Source organism: Sinocyclocheilus grahami, unplaced genomic scaffold (genome assembly GCF_001515645.1).
Source record: "Sinocyclocheilus grahami isolate Dianchi unplaced genomic scaffold, SAMN03320097.WGS_v1.1 scaffold230.1, whole genome shotgun sequence".
Taxonomy (NCBI): Eukaryota; Metazoa; Chordata; class Actinopteri; order Cypriniformes; family Cyprinidae; genus Sinocyclocheilus; species Sinocyclocheilus grahami.
Window position 1 is genome coordinate 2,724,908 of NW_015505409.1, and position 20,077 is coordinate 2,744,984.

Genomic DNA, 20,077 nt, shown 5'->3' on the forward strand with positions numbered 1-20,077 from the left:
TAGGAAAGGAGGGAGAAAAAAATTTCAGTTTGCATATACACTAAACTTCATCTTGTTTTATGTACACTATTAGTCATTAGCTTGGGCACACAAACACATTTGTTATTATTACTATTTTCCAAATTTTAGAATAATAGTAAAGTTACCAATGAAAATAAAATGAATAAAATAAAAAATGTTCATAAAATGTTAGTTTTGAAATGAAAACCATATGGCAAAATTAGAATTAATTTTAAAGAATATAAGCATCATCGAAAGATTTAAAGCTGCGGGTCAGACTAGACTTTGAGCAGAAAAAATTTCCTCAGACACTGCAATGGTCATGAAATTCAACAGATAATAATAAATCCAAAATGTTAAACCATACAATCTACTTCACTTTCCTCCAATACTTCGGTTTTACATTTTGCATTTCCGCTCTCCTACATTTGCATTTATATGAATGGAAGTCAACGGAGCGAAAAGTGTATGAGTAGTATGAAAAGTAGTATGACCCCCCCACCCCCCCACCCCCCCCCTTAAGATGACAAACATAAATTCAGTCTAGCATGTCCAAACACATTAGACTGGTAGCGCATATTAGACAACTTGGTGTCTTACGTTCTGGTGTATTACTAATAAATCCTAAATATTTTACTTAATCACTCTCAGAATCTGTTTGCGAATCAGTAAACAAAATTTTCCATTACAAGCACCTCCAACCGAACCTTACTTACTCTCTTTGTAAATAATAAATGGTAATAGAAAGAAAGAAGAAAGGAAGTGAAATGATGATTAGTTACAACACACATGAAGTACATACTCTGCTGATCATTCCATCCAAAGTATGTCCAATTGCCTAGTGGTGTGGAGAAAGTTAAACAGCAAAAGATAGATATAATGATAACGCTTTACAATAAGGTATCATTTGATAACATTAAATACCTACATTAGTGAGCAAGAACTAATAGTGAAACAAAAGTCTAAAGCATTTATTAATCTTAATGTTCATTTCATCATTTACTAAAACATTATTAAAACCAAATTTGGTATTTGTTAATATTTAATGGACCTGAGCTAACATGAGACTGAACAGTTGTACTAACACATGTTAAAGGGGGCATTGGTTGCAAAATTTGCTTTTACATGGTGTTTGCAAATAAATGTGTCTTAGCAGTATCTGAGGACAACCACCCTACAATGACAAAAATCCATTCACTTCCTTTTTTTTTAAATCCCCAAAGAACTAAACGGACCCAATTATCTAGCCGTTTTGATTTTCTGAGCAGTATGATGTCATACTGCTCAGGCCCCGCCCATGACCGCTGATGGACTATCCCATATTAGCATATTTCTGCCCTCAGCCAGTTGTACCCTGTCCGTCATTCTCTCTGTGCTCAAGCAGCTGTAGCGAAAACAATGTCTCATAAGGAATGCAGATGTTTTGTAGTTGGATGTAAAAGTGAACCATTGAGGAATTTTAACCAAAATATTTTGCAGACATTTCATGAAGACCCTAAAGTATCATACCAACTTGTGGGAAATGGGCATCCGATGTCCCCTTTAAGAAAGATCCATAAATACTTTAACACTGACAACGAGTGGTACATTTGTTAGTCAATGCATTGACATTAACTAATACAATCTTATTGTAAGAGTTACTGATGCAATATATAATTGCATAACCCACAGAGAGTTTTTAAAGAGTTTGCATGCATATCAGCTTTCTTAATTATTTGATATCATAAATCTGCTTCTGTATTTTTTGCAACAAAATGATATCAAATATTTCAGTAAATTACTTCACGGTTGGGTAGGTCACCAAAAATGAATATTCAGCAGTTATTTATTCACATTCATGTTGTTACAAATCTGTATGACATTCTTTTCCATGGAACAAGAAAGTAAATGTTTGAGATGGCAAGAAAGTAGAATGAACAAGAAAGTAAATGCACAGAATGTTAGAGATGTCAGTATTCACTTACACTCCACACAATGAAAGTAAATATTGACTATCATAGTGTTATTCTGTCTAACATTGTATTTTATGTTCCAAGTAAAAAAAAGAAAGTAATAAAGGTTTAAGTAAACATGAAGGTAAATGACAGAATCTTCATTTGTTGAGTGTACTATCCTTTTAATCAAAAGTAAATCTTGACACTTGTGATATTAATACAACAAACAGAACATAAAAGTCTGAATGCAATAATCATCAGGGCAAAATGCATTACAAAAGCTATAAACTACTGCCATCTCCTGGCTTACAGGGGACTCGTCACATAATTTAATTTTTTCCCCCACAGTAAAGGCTGAAAACAGAATACTTACAGCACTGGGAGGGCAAGGGGGGCAGCTGTCTTCTCTGTGCTTCATCTTGCAGTGAATACTATATAAAAAAAATTAATAAAAAACAGAAATTAACAAAAAGGTCAAAAGCCATCTGCTAACAATACCTGTGTATTTTCATATATTAGGTGAATCAAAAAGTCTAAGATAGAGGCTTACTTAAACATATTTATTTACTTTACTTATTTATAACACTGGCTAAAATAACAATAAACCATGTCAGCTAGAAATCATACATAACTAATCAGAAGTGTTGTTCATGTGCACTAATCTTCCCCTCCAGCACATCTTAGTGGTCTTTTGGCAGTACAACTGTAAGGCCCTTGCAATAGCTCAGTGCTCACAGCAGAAGGCAGTAGAAGATCATTCTTTTAACTAAACTGCAGAATTCCTTTTTTTTTTTTTTGGTCACATACAAGAAAAGGTTCTGAGATATTTTTTTGAAGCAATAGCTGACACTGAACCCAAAAAAACTATATAGACTTCAATTTGTTGGATGTGGGGGGAAAAAAATCACCCAAATACAAAATAAAATATGTTAAATTCATATTTAAAATATGAAATTCACCATAATTCCAATCTAAAAAAAATGAATAGTGGTAACTCTTGTCCATTCCCATCAAATTACCATGTTATTCTACTGTACATATTCATGCATCTCTACTCCATCTAAACACACAGTCTGTACCTCATCATGTATCCTCATAGAGTTGATGCGCTCCAGCTTTTTAGTCCAGTATTGGGCCTCGTCGTCGGGGATATCTGCACAAAGCAAACAAATAATACAGAAATAAGGCGAAAAGAAAGTCTATAGATATCTTTAGATAAAACTCCAGCTTCCACTGTTCCAATGCATCTCTTGCTCCTCCCTTCCAGTTTTTCTGGCCACACAGCACTCAATTCTGTATTCACAGTGTTTAATATGGCATGAGACACAGAGGATACTGCAGCAACATTACAAATACATCAGCACCCTTTGCTTCCACTCTTTTTTCCTCAGATCCTCCATTTACGTCTCCTTAATTCTCCCGATTCATTTAGATATTTTATATCATACAGTGGCTCTAAAAAGTAATTAAGTCACTTAAAAATTTATGAATTTAGTTTCGTGGCCACTGTATATGTGGCAGTTAAAGAAACTGCTCAGAATCTGTTCTAAGAGGTCTGAAAAAAGGTAAATCTAAAAAGAAAATAAAAAAGGCATATTCTATTCTATTATATGTGGACTACCAAAAGGGAGCTCAAAGCGTGTGTCCAGCAGCACTTGGTGAGGAGTGGGGTTTTTAGTGCCATATATCTCATCTTCCTTCATCAGAACCTCAGAATCCAGTGAGGTCCATTCTCCAGGCCCCTCCTAAAGAAAGAGAGACAGAGAGACCTGTAAGGCGTCATGCCAACTCTGACCCAGAGATACAGTGTAGAGAGAGAGCATGAAGGTATTGCAGCAAATAAAACGCACAAATGTGACCCAAGGACCATTGAAATTGAGATTTCCATTGATGCATGGTTTGTTAGGATAGGACAATATTTGGCCGAAATACAACTATTTGAAAATCTGGAATCTGAGGGTGCAAAAAAATCTATTTATTGAGAAAATTGCCTTTAAAGTTGTCCAAATGAAGTTCTTAGCAATGCATATTACTAAACAAAAATTAAGTTTTGATATATTTACGGTAGGAAACTTACAAAATATCTTCATGGAACATGATCTTTACTTAATATCCGAATGATTTTTGGCATTAAAGAAAAATTGATAATTTTGACCCATATAATGTATTTTTGGCTATTGCTACAAATATACCCCAGCAACTTATAACTGGGTTTTGTGCTCCAGGGTCACACCTTTTGGAGGTTTCAAGTCAGAAAGGATCTCTTTTCAACAGGGGGACTTTGACTGTGTCTGTTTCACAGTCAATTTATAAAATCATGAGGGGCGCATTAACTAATTCACGACATTATTATATTTTTTGCAGAAAACGTAAATGTGGCCGCCAACACATCTCTAGGCTGAATACCAGCCCATTACCCATAATAATGCTTTCTCCAATGAAAATCCCTTGTCCTCTAACATTAAAATTCACATCAGTGTTTTCAACTGCTTTCGTTTGCAAACGGTACTTGAATTGCGCATTTTTCACTCCTGATTCAGATGATACAACTTTTCCACTGAAGAAAGCATTATAGATGGGTTTTCACATTTTAGCCAGAAGCAACGGCTTGAAGTTAAAAACATCTTAGTGTAGCTTTTCGCTGCATTGTGATTGTTTTTATCAGCTGTTTGGACTCTCATTCTGACGGCACCCATTTGCTACAGAGGATCCATTGGCCAAGGACGTAATGCTAAACTTCTCCAAATCTGCTGCGATGAAGAAACAACCCCATCTAGATCTTGGATGGGCTAGGATAAGTAAAGTTTCAGCAAATTTGAAGTTGGGGGTGAACTATTCCTTTAATTGACCGCCGTTGATGGACAACATGGGGTTATTCCAGAAGTGTCCAGTTGGAAGCAATTCAGGCAATGTTTTCGTCATTCTCACCATTTGCACTGCATTCCCCACCCACCTCAGCATGACTCAGATGGTCTTAACGTCTTGTGAGTGGCACTTTCATGCCTCACCAGATAGACCAGGTGTATTTCTCTTCATCCCGATTGGCTGGTGGTACTCACTTACCTCATCTGATTGGTGGATGGTGTTAAGTGGGATCCATGCTGTTCCTATCAAGGTGTCCCAGATGAGTCCTTTATTCCACACTTCCACAACCAGACCCAGGTCTAGACGACTGATCTCACTTGATTTGAAGTTGGGGGCGAACTATTCCTTTAATTGACCGCCATTGATGGACAACATGGGGTTATTCCAGAAGTGTCCAGTTGGAAGCAATTCAGGCAATGTTTTCGTCATTCTCACCATTTGCACTGCATTCCCCACCCACCTCAGCATGACTCAGATGGTCTTAACGTCTTGTGAGTGGCACTTTCATGCCTCACCAGATAGACAGCTGAGATGGGTGACTGTCGAGGGTGTATTTCTCTTCATCCCGATTGGCTGGTGGTACTCACTTACCTCATCTGATTGGTGGATGGTGTTAAGTGGGATCCATGCTGTTCCTATCAAGGTGTCCCAGATGAGTCCTTTATTCCACACTTCCACAACCAGACCCAGGTCTAGACGACTGATCTCACTTGGGCCACAGATAGAGATACAGAAATAGAGATCAGACCATCAACAAATATGATGAAGAAATGCACCATTCTGAAATCTCCCAATTTACCCACACCTCTCTGTGAGTTCGAGACACTTCATCAGTGTCCTTTAGGGGAGAGTCTAAAAATAGCCTTCCCCATGGATTGGTGAATTGAGGAAATGGGCATAAATATTTTGTACAGATCATAAAAATTGAATTTTGAATTATTAATGGACTTTTTTTTTGGGAATGGAATTACGTAGTGAGGTTCTCTTGTATATTGGTGGCTAGTTAAATGTGTCTCTGTAATGTCAAGTTTGATGTTTGCTTTAGTAGATCATCCCTATGCACACACATGCATGATTTCATATCGGTTTAAATGTGCATCTAATTTTATTTGTTCATGCTGCTTATGTCAGAATTAAAAGTATAGTTCAACCAAAAATGAAAACTTTTGCATTATTTACACCTCATGCCATTCCAAACCTGTATAACTTAAAAAGGACCCTGCTTTAATGTTAACAGTTTATTCGCTTCAAATTTTGCCTGAACAGCTCCTAATATTCACAATAATAATGTCAAGCTCATGCAATTTAAACTACCCAAGCAGAAATTTTCCTTGCACAAACCAGGCTAATTCTTCACAATCATATTCAATATAAAGACACAGTAATTATATTAAGAGGAGGGGGAATTAATTACAGGTCTCTCCGAACATTGAGGCTGTCAGGAGTCCTGCTACCTCTAAATATTTTAATTTCTCTGAACAACTCATAATTGTCTCTCCCTCTCTTTCTTAGTGATTCTTAGCGGTTTCTAAAGAGCTTGAAGTTGGCAGCAAACCATTAGCGCAACCATTCCATTCCATTCTTGATTTAGCAAACACTGTATTACCCAAATAAATCTACAGCAGTTAAGTATCTTGCAAGTAGGTCAGAACAGTGGTCGTGAATCTTCCCTTTTAAGACTTGAACCCAAGGTGTCGGGGTTTGGCTAGTTAACGTAGCCCAGTTAGCCCCTGCTAGTGGATGTCACTATGTAAAAAAAGGACACATTATATATGCACACACATTATAAAGTTAGTTCAAAAAGGGAATGATCTAACCCTACTAGACAAATCAGTGAGGCAAAAAAGGACTTTTCATTTTGCCACCAACCAAACAAAAATAATAATTCTAAATTGTGTGTGCAATGAAGAAAGTGTGTATAATAATTGACAGCTGTCCTTGGAAACTGTCTTCATTGGGGTAAGCAGACGGAGTGTGACAGAGACAGACAGCGTGTCACTCACATCCCATGTCTATATCTCTCAAATTGAATTCAAAGACTCCTAAATTACACCCGAGTCTGAATACAGAAATGTGGAGGTATGAAGGCATTAAGGACTGTCCAAATCAACATTTTCAATACTGATATAATTAGAAGAAGTATTTCTTCGGCTGCAATTCAGCATATGAGAATGATTTCTGAAGGATCATGTGACAGAAAACTGGAGTGATGATGCTGAAAATTCAGCTGTCATAACAGGAAAAAAAACATTTCAAATTATATTATAATTCTGTAGTTATTTTCGTTTATAATGATATATATCTGTTTATACTGAATGTAGCATTGGGGAGCATTTAAAAAAATCTTACCCACACCAAACTTCTGAATAGCAGTCACTGACTATTATTCCTCTGTAAATGCTGGGTTAAATACAACCCAGTGCTGGGTAAAATAGGGACAAACCCAGCAATTGGGCTGTTTTGACCCAGCGGTTGGGTTAAATGTTTAACCCAACCTTCTGGGTAGTAACCCAACCGCTGGGTCAAAACAGCCTAATTGCTGGGTTTGTCCCTATTTTACCCAGCACTGGGTTTTATTTAACCCAGCATTTTTTAGAGTTTACAAGATTAAATGCTAGCAATTCGAAAGAGCATCTCAACAAATGGTTTCTTTGTCTATCTCTCTCTCAATTTGTCTATTGCTATCAATTTGTCTCGTCTCACTGCTAGTCTGATCCCTGCCATGTGAGGTCAGCACGTGGTGCATTTTAACCCCTCAAAGAGCAGATAAATACTCAACACTCATCCTCTTTATCCCCACACACACACCTGACAATGTACACTTACTCTACTAACACACAAACATGGGAAAACAAACACACTTATACATAGTTTTCTACTGAATCCAGGTCTTGACCGCATTACTGTTTTATATCATTTCAACAAATTATTTCAATCTTATGAAACATGAAAAACTTACACTGGTCAAGCAAGTCAAATATAACAACAAACATAATACTGCAACACAGCTCTCTCTTTCATGTAGGGTGTGCATTAATGTTCAATTATTCAATAACCTGTGTTTAATAAGTCTTTTTAAAGCAGACGTAAATGACAGATGTAATGAAAAATGTATCCATTATATTGTTGTCCATCATTATCCACAATATAATCCAGCTGTTAGTAATCCTAATCTTCACATTACATAATCAGATGGTATTGTACCGCTCCACAAGATCAGAATTTGCCCTGACAGTGACGCAAACACTTTTCATTCACATAATGTTCATGTTTCTGTGTTTCTTACAACTGTACGAATTTGTATTTTAAAGAAAACATTTTCATTTTGCTGTTCATTTGTCTTTTGACCTAAACATACATGTCACTAGTAAATATTTTAAAGTGCCCCTATTATGGATTTTTGAAAATTACCTTTCATGCAGTGTGTAACAGCTTGCTGTCGTAAGTTGATTTGTGCACACAGATCTGCGCTCGTTTCTACGTTAGATTGATAAATGAGGCCCATTGTCTCTCAAAAGAAAGAGTCGACTCTGAATCATTGAAACGAGTCGTTTTTAAAACGAATCCCAAGCCGTTTCATGTTGAAGTCAAAATGAAACATTAACATTTGCCCGCCCACTTGTTAGTCTTTTCAAGGTTGGTCTGAATGAAAATGTAAATTCATTCTTTGCCACTAGGTGCCGCTGTTGGAGCGGTAGCTGTTTCCCCGGTAACACTGTACACAAAGCAGCACTGCGCTCACAAACGCTGCTTTATCAGGCATTACAGGCAAGATGAAATGAAACCAATCGGACCAATCACCGCCGATTAGCGTCACGCAAAGGAGGGGTTTGGAAAAATGAATCGTAAAACGAATCGTTTGGGAGTCGTTGAGCAAGTAAGGTAAAAATAAATGCATATTATAAGACAATGAATGTGTTTTTTGACCTTGCATGCATGTCAAACTTTTGTTAGGGACTCCCAAAACCAAAATATGAACCTTTCATAACCCATAATAGGGGCACTTTAAAATATTCTTATAATTTAAAAATATTTTTCACTTTAAACTATATATTTTTTTTGTTTCATGTGTCACGTAAGAAGAATTACACAAAAACATTTCAGCTGTGATCTGTATAGAATAGCTGTCACACCAAAGCCTCTATTTTGGGCATGTAAGCCTCTTAAGAGAGAGGGCAGATATTAGTCCATATCGAGTGATTTATTATACTGTTATGACCTCAGGTCAAACACCACAATTCAAAAATAAACTGGAAAACATTTTCTTCTCTGTACAGCAACCCGATTAAAAAGTGACACTGCTCTTTGTTGAACTAATTAAGGAATGGATAAACAAATATATTTTGTTATATGTCATTTGAGAGACCCATTTACATGACATTTGATTTTAATATTATAATTTAATACCCAATTCATGGTAAATATGTGATATTAACAGACTTCACAATTTTACTGTTTTCAAAAAGTATGTTCCAAAACTAAACCAAAACACAGTTATTAAAAAAATGAGTGACAGTCAAAATAAAATCAAATAAAAAAGTCCAAGACACATGAACTACTGCAGGACCACTGTTCTTTCTACTTTCAGATGTGAAAGTTTGAAAGTAGAATCGGAAAACATGTATTTTATGGCAGACTCTATATTGGCAAACTCGTGTGACTATGCATTTGTTTGTGAGTATTCAACTTGAATAAACACTTGTAACCTAATCTATTATTGGGGATGCCCCTCTCCCTGGACAGATGATAAATTAATTTTGTCTGCCATATCTGGAAAGCATATTTAAACTGGCCATCTACTCATAGCTGAACAGCACGGTCTAGCCACAAACACAGAAATGACAGCTGGGAATATTGCATCTGCTCTAAATATGATAGTGTGACAGCATAATATGTCACACTAACGGGCCTTTCACATTTACTCCTCTGAAACCTCCTCACAGCTACTCTCTATCAATACCTCTCCCTTTCTTTAATACATTCACTTCATCTTTCTATCCTCTACACACAATGCTGTTTCAATCCTCCTGAAAGTGTGTTATGTATGTGCGGACTTTAACCTGCCGATCATTCGTGAGCGCTGAGCAGCAGGACAATAATCCAGGCACAGAGGATCTCCGTCTGAATAGAACATGCACACAAAGCTGAGCCACTGGCCTAGAATCCTAACACACTATCCCTATAATTATAAAGACTTTCTTTAGGCAGTAAAAGGCACATTGCGTTTGATTTCAGGCTTTCTGACCGACGTAACCAGACAGAGTGGCCGATATTGTTTCCATATTGTTCTGGGTGTCAAAGGTTAGCAGAACATGTTCACAGTTAATGTGATAAACTACACCTCTAGATATTCTGCTGTGTGAAAATCAGGTGAATTGACAAGTTTGGGTTTGGCAAGATTCTTTTCATGTTTTTAAAAGAAAATAAATAAAGTAAAACATATTAAAATATTGTTCATTTAAAATAACTATCTTCTATTTTAAAGGGGTCATATGATGCTTTTTTAAAGATCATTATTTGGTTTATTTGGTGTAACAGAATATGTTGACATGCTTTAATGTTCAAAAAACACATTTTTCAAATACTGTACATTATTGTAGGTCCTCTATGCCCCGCCTTTCTCAAACGCTTTGTTTTCTACAAAGATTTATTCCTGGTATTTCTAGCAGCCAATAATGCAGTGTCAAGTGTCATGAACAAATGTGATTTTTGAATAGAAGAACAAAAAGCTTTAAATGTTTTGTGCTCCCTCTCTCTCTGCTAATCACTGTAACTGCAGCTGATTCTCAGAATTCATCCTGAAGAATTGCCAAAATTCGCTCTGGAACAATCTGAAAATCGGGGACAATTTCTGGGACGCACAAAACCTCCCGAGAGCCCATCAAAAAGCTATTTAACATTTGTCATTGCAACACAAGAGGGTCAAAGGTAAGAGAAGGTAGGACAAACTGAAGTGTGTGTGCGTAATTTAAAGCAGGAACCAAAAAAAAAAAAACCTATGTGAAGATATACAGAACATAACAGCTCTAAATCTTTTAAAATACAAAATGTTACACTCTCCTAAAATAAACTGTGATTTAAAAATATAAAATTGTTTTCAATTTCAAAGAACACATCTGCACATCCAGTTTGATGTGCTCATAAACAATCTTCCATTTTCCACAGCAAAGTAGTTTAGAGTGTTTTTAAAGTCCTTCAGCGAATCGGGGCCCTTTCATTAGGCACACATTTGAGTGTAACAGTGGTACAGACATTTCCAAAAGCATGGAAACACATGGCAATAACAGAAATACTCACAACATAAAGTCCTGTTCCCAGCAGGGCTGGTCTCCTCGCACCGTGATGGTTGTGCTTTTAACATTCTGGACCTTCAACGTGACATACACATTAAACTTGTCTGCAAAAAAGTTTAAAAAAACAACAGGTTAGAACATTAAAGCCCTTCAGTTTCATATAGTTCACCCAAAAAAGTGTCTCATCCACATGTTATTCTAAACCTGTATGGCTTCCTTCCATGGAAAACAAAAGAAGACATTTCAGGAATTGTACTGGTCACTAAACGCTCTTTTTGGGGTAAACTAATTCTTCATGCAAAAGGAATACAGAACTTAGTTGAGGAATCCATCTTTTTCTATATTAAATAAACTCATGTGATGTCATAGCAAACTGACAAGTATTGTAATGGAAAATTGAGATGCGACATCCACCTCTAAGTGTGTGTGTTAAATATTCATGGTTTTATGTAAATGCAATAGTTATTATGTGCAGCGACACAGACAGGTTGAAATAGGCTGTCAGAGGTCAAAACAAGCAGGCATAATTAAATATAAAGTGCCACAAGAGCTCCATGAGAGCCACAAGTACAGAGGAATATGAAGACAAATGTGAGTGCTTATCATCTCTCCAAAGTTGACTTTATAAAAGCAGTTCCCTGTACAATCTCATTATTAAATGTGACCCTGGAGCACAAAAGCAGTCTTAAGTCGCTGGGGTATATTTGTAGCAATAACCAAAAATACATTGTATGGGTCAAAATTATCGATTTTTCTTTTATGCCAAAAATCATTAGGTTATTAAGTAAAGATCATGTTCCGTGAATATATTTTGTAAATTTCCTACTGTAAATACAGTGGGTACGGAAAGTATTCAGACCCCCTTAAATTTTTCACTCTTTGTTATATTGCAGCCATTTGCTAAAATCATTTAAGTTAATTTTTTTTCCTTATTAATGTACACACAGCACCCCATATTGACAGAAAAACACAGAATTGTTGACATTCATTTTTCAAAGAGTTGTATCTCGGCCAAATATTGTCCTATCCTAACAAACCATACATCAATGGAAAGCTTATTTATTCAGCTTTCAGATGATGAATAAATCTCAACTTCGAAAAATTGACCCTTGTGACTGGTTTTGTGGTCCAGGGTCACAAATGGTTTGAGAACATTTTTCAGGATAACAAACTTTTGATTTGAAAAATATAGGCAAATGTTACTTTATCTTCTGAGATTTAGAAGTGAAATGTTAACGTAATGCAGCTTTCAGAACTCAAAGCTTCTTCCTCAGTCCAAAAAGCCATATTTTTTAACTAGGCTACAAAAATATGTTTGTTTGTGTTTAACGCCATTCCAGCTTCTGTGGCTGTTTTCATGGCGAGAAATATTATAAGTGAATTATATCATGTTTTTATCATTCATTTTTGGCTATAAAAAGAAAATTCAGATTTTGAAGAAAGGGCCAATGGTGTCTGGTCTGGTATCCTTGGTAAAGAAGCAGGGTCGCGATTGGCAGTGGGTGAGCAGCAAGGCATCTTGGCCCATCAGCTGCAGTGTAGCTTCCATCTCCAGAAAGTGGTGTAGCACCTACTGCTCAGCATAACCGATATACCCTTAGGACTGCAGCGTTCTCTAGGATGCTACAGTACACTTCTCACTTATTTGCAGGCATTTTACAAGATTGCCTTGTCATTTCAGTCCGGCTGAATTGTGTACATAAGACTTCGCTTCACTGCATCTGTGATTGTTGGTTTATGTTGAGAATGCAAGGCTCCCATCAATCCTTCTTTCTCAGGGAAACAGACTTTACAAAAAAATAACTCTCACACCAGGAAAACACAAATGGGCCAAACCACATTCATCCTTTTACACATACAAAATTGGATATGGTTTAAAAGACAAACAAACCTTGTCCTACTTTCCATTTAGTTATCTTATATGTTCACAGGTTTGACGTGTCTTAACATAATTTTAAGGCCTTTTTCACACCGCACACATAATGTGTTAGTGGCGCAGATTCATCTTAAAGGGGGGGTACAATGCTGTTTCATAGTTATTTTTACACTGTTAAAGAGTTGGATTCTCATGCTAAGCATGGACAAAGTTTCAAAAAACAATTTGGACGTATGACGGAGTATTTCTGTGCCAAAAATCGTCCTTCCGGGTTCGTACAAGTTTCTGAGAGTTTTTTTCGATCGTGGCTCTTCATGACGTAGACGAGGGTGGAACTCCTTATATGGGCATTTCTCCCGGAAGAACGCGTCCCTCGCCCACGCACGCATCGACCAAAGCCAGAGCAAGATCGCGCCCATCAACGTGCTTCATCCAGCAGCAGTGCTGCACGGGACTTGCTCAGGAAGAATGTCTCCAATCCAAAGAAGTGTGTTTTTGGTTGTGAGGGAAAGATAACTTTGTTCAGCTTCCTAAAGAACCCAGCGTCATGTAAACAGTGGATACAGTTTGTTTTCCGGAGCAGCAAAGGAGTTTCACAAGTGTGTTTGTTGAGGAACGTTTTATAAACAAGGCCCAATTCGACGCTGGATTAGGGGTCTTCAACATTTTTCAGGCCAAGGACATAAAAAGTGTTGCATGCCAAGTCATCTACCATTTTAACGCATTTTCATACTTTCATGGCACTTAAACTAGCGTTTAAAAGTTTGGGGTTGGTCTCTTTTGCTCATCAAGGCTGCATAAAGTCTAAAAAAAGTTGTTATTTATTTATACCTGAAGCTGAATTTTGTTGAATTTTGCCATTATTTATCATCCAGTCTTCAGTGTCACATGATCCTTCAGAAATCATTCTAATATGCCGAATTGGTGCTCAAGAAATGTCTTAATATTATAATTTCTTAATATCATCAGAGTAATTTCTTAATATTACCAGCATTAAAAATAGCTGTGCTACTTAATATGTAGAATTTATAGTACTTTTTTGGGGTAAATCGAAAGAGCAGCATTTATTTGAATATTTTTGTCACAACTTAAAAGACTTTACTGTCCCTTTTGATCAATTTAATGCATCCTTGCTGAATTTAACTTAACATTTACAATATATCTCTGACAACATTTACAGCTTCTTAATCTACTATCAACTGGTTAATCACAATGTTGTCATTTACATTAAAAAAACATATACTAATACATATATGTTCCAGTCTACAATGCGCATTTGAAACCAACCGGGTTTGTTAACACCGAGCAAAATAAGAGTTCATCAATCTTGACCCAGGACTCTGTGTACTGAACGACATGTTCTCATGAAGACCTCAAAACAGATTACCAAACTAACAAAGACTGCAAGACTCATTTCAAAGGGGTGATTTTTAAAAGAAAATGCCATAAGCAGAGAAAAAGAATTAGAGGGAGAGAGGCAGCATTATCAAATTGGACAAAAAAGAGATTATTCTGAACAATATTAATTTCAGATAGAACCTTTTTATTTCCAGAAAACACTATTTGTTTCCAGAGAATATTATTTCTATAAAACAATGTGTTCATGACCCTGTGATTATTCTAAATTTAGCTCATAAATATCAGCATGGGCTGAACTTCTCATCTGCGGAAATTAATCAGGAGACGATTGCTCAATGACATTTCTATTTACAGCGGCATTATTCATCCAATCAAGGAGTTTGGCCTGAGAAGCCCTCACAGAAATTAAGCCTGCATTTTGTACAGTCTTGCAAGGAGAGCTTTCTTAAAGTGCCCCTATTATGGATTTGTGAAAATTGTGAAAACATCCTGCCAAGTTTTAAATCTGAAAGTGCACCTTGTATAAAGTTATTGTCTCTCAAAAGAAAGAGTCGTCTCTGAATCATTGAAACGAGTCGTTTTTAAAACGAATCCCAAGCCGTTTCATGTTGAAGTCAAAATGAAACATTAGCATATTGCCCGCCTACTTGTTGGTTTTTTTGCGTTGGTCTGAATGAAAATGCTAATTCATTCTTTGCCACTAGGTGCCGCTGTTGGAGCGGTAGCTGTTTCCCCGGTAACACTGTACACAAAGCAGCACTGCGCTCACAAACGCTGCTTTATCAGGCATTACAGGCAAGATGAAATGAAAATGAGACCAATCGGACCAATCACCGCCGATTAGCGTCACGCAAAGGCGGGGTTTGGAAAAATGAATCGTTTAACAAATCGTTTGGGAGTCGTTGAGCAAGTAAGGTAAAAATAAATGCATATTATAAGACAATGAAAGTGTTTTTTGACCTTGCATGCATGTCAACCTTTTGTTGGGGACTCCCAAAACCAAAATATGAACCTTTCATAACCCATAATAGGGGCACTTTAAAACAACTCAATAAAATCAACTGAATACTGACCACCTCTTGAAAGGTTTTCTGTCCTTCGCTCTTGATTTATTTCAACTGTCCGGTGTCTAATGAATCCTGTAGAAAGCCCCAGAGAAAATGTGTCCTTCAATAAAGAGGGCGTCTCAATCTTTCTACCCTAGATTATCCAGCACGGCTAACGAATACTCTCCAATTCTCTTTCCCTAAATCTATTTCCTCTCATGCTCTACCTTTCACTTACCCAGGTGCAATTTACCTCAACTGTCAGTCTTGAGAAATACAGAGAAAGAGACAGGAGGTGACCATAAATACAGAAGAGATCTCGGTCAATCTCAATTGTTTCTTCTAGTCAACTCAGCAGCAGTGGCGGCTCGTCGGGGAAGGTAGGGGAGGCACAGCTTCCCCATAATTCTGAGGTGAAAATGGGAGGAGCACGATTTAATGTTAATAAAATTCACAATTCATTTTAGTTCATGTCTCAGAATGTGTATTTTTTGTTTCACAGTTGTAATAAAATAACGTGAAAGCGCCGCTTTTCTATCGCGAATGTGCCGAATCTGCTGATGTAATTACAACCGCTAATGATAGAGAAGGGGAGGGGGAGGCCGGGGGAAAGGTGAGCTCTCGTGCCTCCGTTGGTAAAAAAAATTAGCCAATCAGCATCGAGTGTTCACTTTCAGCGCTGAGGAGTGTTGAGAAAAGAACCCTGGTAAGAGAGGCTAGCCTCCTGATATCAACCAATCATCACAGAGACGTAAATTACGTGATATTAGTTTGAACGTCTGTCGCTGCGCTGATAATGTACCAAGTACTTATGACGAGTAGCGATATTGAATATTTGATCGCCAACAGATTTACCAAGCTGTCGTTCAAACAGTATATATACAAATTTAGGGAAAACAGCCTAAGCTGGATATAGGCTACAGCAGTCGGCTTAATTAAATGGCACAACAGGCAGCTCTCTTTTAACACAGACTTTTAAGAAGGGATGGATGTTTGCTTCAAGTGATAGGCCAGGTAAGTGAAATTATATTATCTTGCTGTATGTATGTCGTTTTCTTTACGTTTTCTGACTAAAAGCAGCCAAAAAGCCATTTTAAAGTGGTTAAGCAAATTATAATAATAATAATCGGCAGGGATCCCAGACCAATACAATTAGTGTGCCTCCTCTATTTTAAAACCCACGAGCCGTCACTGCTCAGCAGTGAGATTACATGGAGAAGAAAAGGAGATCTTTGCTTAAAGTAATCGATCACCATAAAATTACATTTCTCTCACATTTACTCATTCTCAAATCATATGGACTACATTTATGATGCTTTTTTGTGTTGCAAACATTTGCATTTATATCAATCTATGTATCAATGTCAAATATTAACTCTTATTTCACATTATATATACCACAATAATTTGTAACTAATCCATTTAAAAAAAATATTTGAACTTAAAAATAAATCTGTAATTAGTCATATTCTCCCTGATTCTGTTCTGTACTTGTTCAAAATAAATAATCACTTGGCCACTAGTATTAGAGATTCATAAGAAATCTCAAATTGTGCTTTAATTTGCCAAAATGACAAAATAAAAAATCAATATGAACTCAAAGATTTTTTAACTATTTTTTCAAGACCAAACTATCTGGGCTATGCAATCCACACTCATTTCACAGCACTCGAACTGCATATTAACAACGGTCACTTTTGTTTTTAGATTTTCCATCTAAGGAGAACATCTGAGAAAACCGATAGTTAAAATGAACCACAACTGTGAAATCCAAGTCTCCTGAGCTCTAACAGTTGAACAATAAAACTGTCCTCTGAGTGCGTATGCACACATTGGTGCTAATATAATCCTGGAGGGTCAGATGTCGTGTGTTTGTCTAGGTGAGAACTAGACAGCTTTTCTCAAGAGGTAAAGCTAGTTTAATGAGCATTCCTCCAATTTCTCTCTGCAGACAGGTTGTAAGACCCTCGCTGTAATCTCTGTCCCCAGAGAGGGACACAGCTTCTGCAGCCCACTCTTGATATGACCACCGTAATGCCGAGCAGAATTGAGGCTGATGGAAGGATAGAGCTAGAGAAGATAGAAAAAGTCAGTGAAAGGGCAATTGATTCTTTGTAAGAGCCTGGCTGGTTCCGTATGTGTGTGTGAACCCTGTCATTGTTAAAGGGTTAGAAAAAAAATCAATATGAACTCAAAGATTTTTTAACTATTTTTTCAAGACCAAACTATCTGGGCTATGCAATCCACACTCATTTCACAGCACTCGAACTGCATATTAACAACGGTCACTTTTGTTTTTAGATTTTCCATCTAAGGAGAACATCTGAGAAAACCGATAGTTAAAATGAATCACAACTGTGAAATCCAAGTCTCCTGAGCTCTAACAGTTGAGCAATAAAACTGTCCTCTGAGTGCGTATGCATACATTGGTGCTAATATAATCCTGGAGGGTCAGATGTCGTGTGTTTGTCTAGGTGAGAACTAGACAGCTTTTCTCAAGAGGTAAAGCTAGTTTAATGAGCATTCCTCCAATTTCTCTCTGCAGACAGGTTGTAAGACCCTCGCTGTAATCTCTGTCCCCATGGATTCCTCCTTATCCCAGAGCATGCAGAGAGGGACACAGCTTCTGCAGCCCACTCTTGATATGACCACCGTAATGCCGAGCAGAATTGAGGCTGATGGAAGGATAGAGCTAGAGAAGATAGAAAAAGTCAGTGAAAGGGCAATTGATTCTTTGTAAGAGCCTGGCTGGTTCCGTATGTGTGTGTGAACCCTGTCATTGTTAAAGGGTTAGAAGGGATTCAGCTGAAATGGTAGAGCAAATATTACTGGATCGACTAACTTCTCATAGCAATATATCTCTGACCTTGCCAAGTTAAAAAATAAAATAAAAATAGCAAAAAGTTATTTTGCTGTCCAAAACAGTAGGGTGGGCTTCAGATTGAAATCTACATTTAGTGAGGAAATATGCACTAATATCTATTTTTCTAAATCTGAAGGCAACAGAAAAGTTTAAACTTTAACTTTTGCTTTCCAATTTGTGGATCACGTAACATGCAATCCTACAGTTAGGCTTCAGAACAGCTGAAATATATTTGAAGGAAAAAGGAGTCGGCAATAAATGGAAATACAGAAACCAGGTGTGATTTTTGTGATTTTATCTGGGCCTAGAAGCAGGGAAATGATCAAATATTTATATCATTCTGAATCTCAAATTACTCTTATGTACGTCAGACTCTTTCATGGGTACATCTTTACATCTGTACCCACTTCCTTTCATAAGATTCCTTTATACGCTCTCACTCTCTCTCACTGTCCCAGAGTGCAAAGGGGCTCCCAGGGATGCCTAACCTGATGAATATTTAATTTTTGATGACTTATGAAAATAAATAAGTCATATTCGCACATGCCTGGGCCTGTACAGCTGACATTTTCAAGCTATTTGGAGAAATACTCCCACATTATGTTAAATATAAAACACAGACACCTATGTAAAAGCAATAAACCTAGTCCATATTATAGAGAAGAGAAAATAAATACTTTTATTCAGCAAGGATACGTTAAACTAAAGTTATTTATAATAATGCAACAAAAATTTTTTTTTTTAATTTTCCCCTTCTGTTTAACAAATATCTAACCCTGAAAAAATAGCATGGTTTCCACAAAAATAAGCTTAGTTAAAAATAAGTCTTCAACAATAATAAAAACGGTTACTTAAGCACCAAATCAGCATATTAACATGATTTCTGAAGGATCATGTGACACACCGAGTAATGGTTGCGGATTCAGCTTTGCCATCACTGGAATAAATAACATTTAAAAATATGTAAATAGAAAAGTTATTTTAAATTGGAACAGCCTAATATTTCACTGTAATATTTTTACTGTATATTTGGTCAAATAAATGCATCCTTGATAAGTATAAGAGACCTCTTTAAAAATAATAAGAAGATTAATAGTAATTTAAAAAAATCTAACAGAGACAGCCCCCTAACATTTGAATGGTAGTGTGCACATCATGATATACAATTGTGCAAGCCATCAATGTAAAAGGAAAATGAAATATCTTCAGATGAAAAACGAATGCATGTTTAGAGCAGGTAGAAGCCAAGAGACAGGAATTTAGACAGACACCCGTCTCAATAATAGGCTTCCTCATTTGATGCAATTAAGCATCACCAGCTGTTAAACTAAAGAGAGCCACTTTCACTTTTCAATAAGAATCCCTCTGCGGCAAAGATAATAGAAGCTTATTAGGAGTCAAACTGCATTTGATTCTAGCACAGAATTGAATTCTGTGCTGTGGGTGGGACACCCGGAGAAGAGGCTGAAAAGGCTTTTTCTGTTATTAGCAATAGATTAGATTTCTATGGGCTTCTCTGTCACTCTGACAGACCTCTGTTCATTTGGGACTCAGACATAGACTGATGCTCTGCTGCTGCTGGCGCGCGCTCTCTCTCTCTCTCTCTCTCTCTCTCAGTGATCTTAGTCTCATTTATGGAATAGTCACTCTACATGAGGTCAATCAAGAGTACATGAATTATGCAGTTATGATGTTCTCATCCGGTAATTAAAACACACCATATATGCATACAGAAAGTATATATATTCAGATGAATGAAGCATGCAATCTCTGCACTACTAGCAGCACCTAAGAGTACATTCATGGTGTGGGTGACACAGGGAGAATGAGAAGACCCAGAC

The 20,077-nt window shown here is 36.9% G+C and overlaps 1 protein-coding gene across 1 annotated transcript in view; it reads right to left on the bottom strand.

The window, feature by feature from the left end:
• Positions 1-20,077, bottom strand: part of LOC107597299 (phorbol ester/diacylglycerol-binding protein unc-13-like) — a 40,352-nt gene that overhangs the window by 11,940 nt on the left and 8,335 nt on the right. The window contains exons 3-8 of the mRNA XM_016288313.1: positions 11,097-11,196; positions 5,391-5,508; positions 3,556-3,679; positions 3,014-3,087; positions 2,308-2,365; positions 803-838 (exon numbers count right to left, since the gene is read on the bottom strand). Coding sequence (XP_016143799.1) covers positions 803-838; positions 2,308-2,365; positions 3,014-3,087; positions 3,556-3,679; positions 5,391-5,508; positions 11,097-11,196 — 510 coding nt within the window. The remainder of the gene's footprint in view (positions 1-802; positions 839-2,307; positions 2,366-3,013; positions 3,088-3,555; positions 3,680-5,390; positions 5,509-11,096; positions 11,197-20,077) is intronic.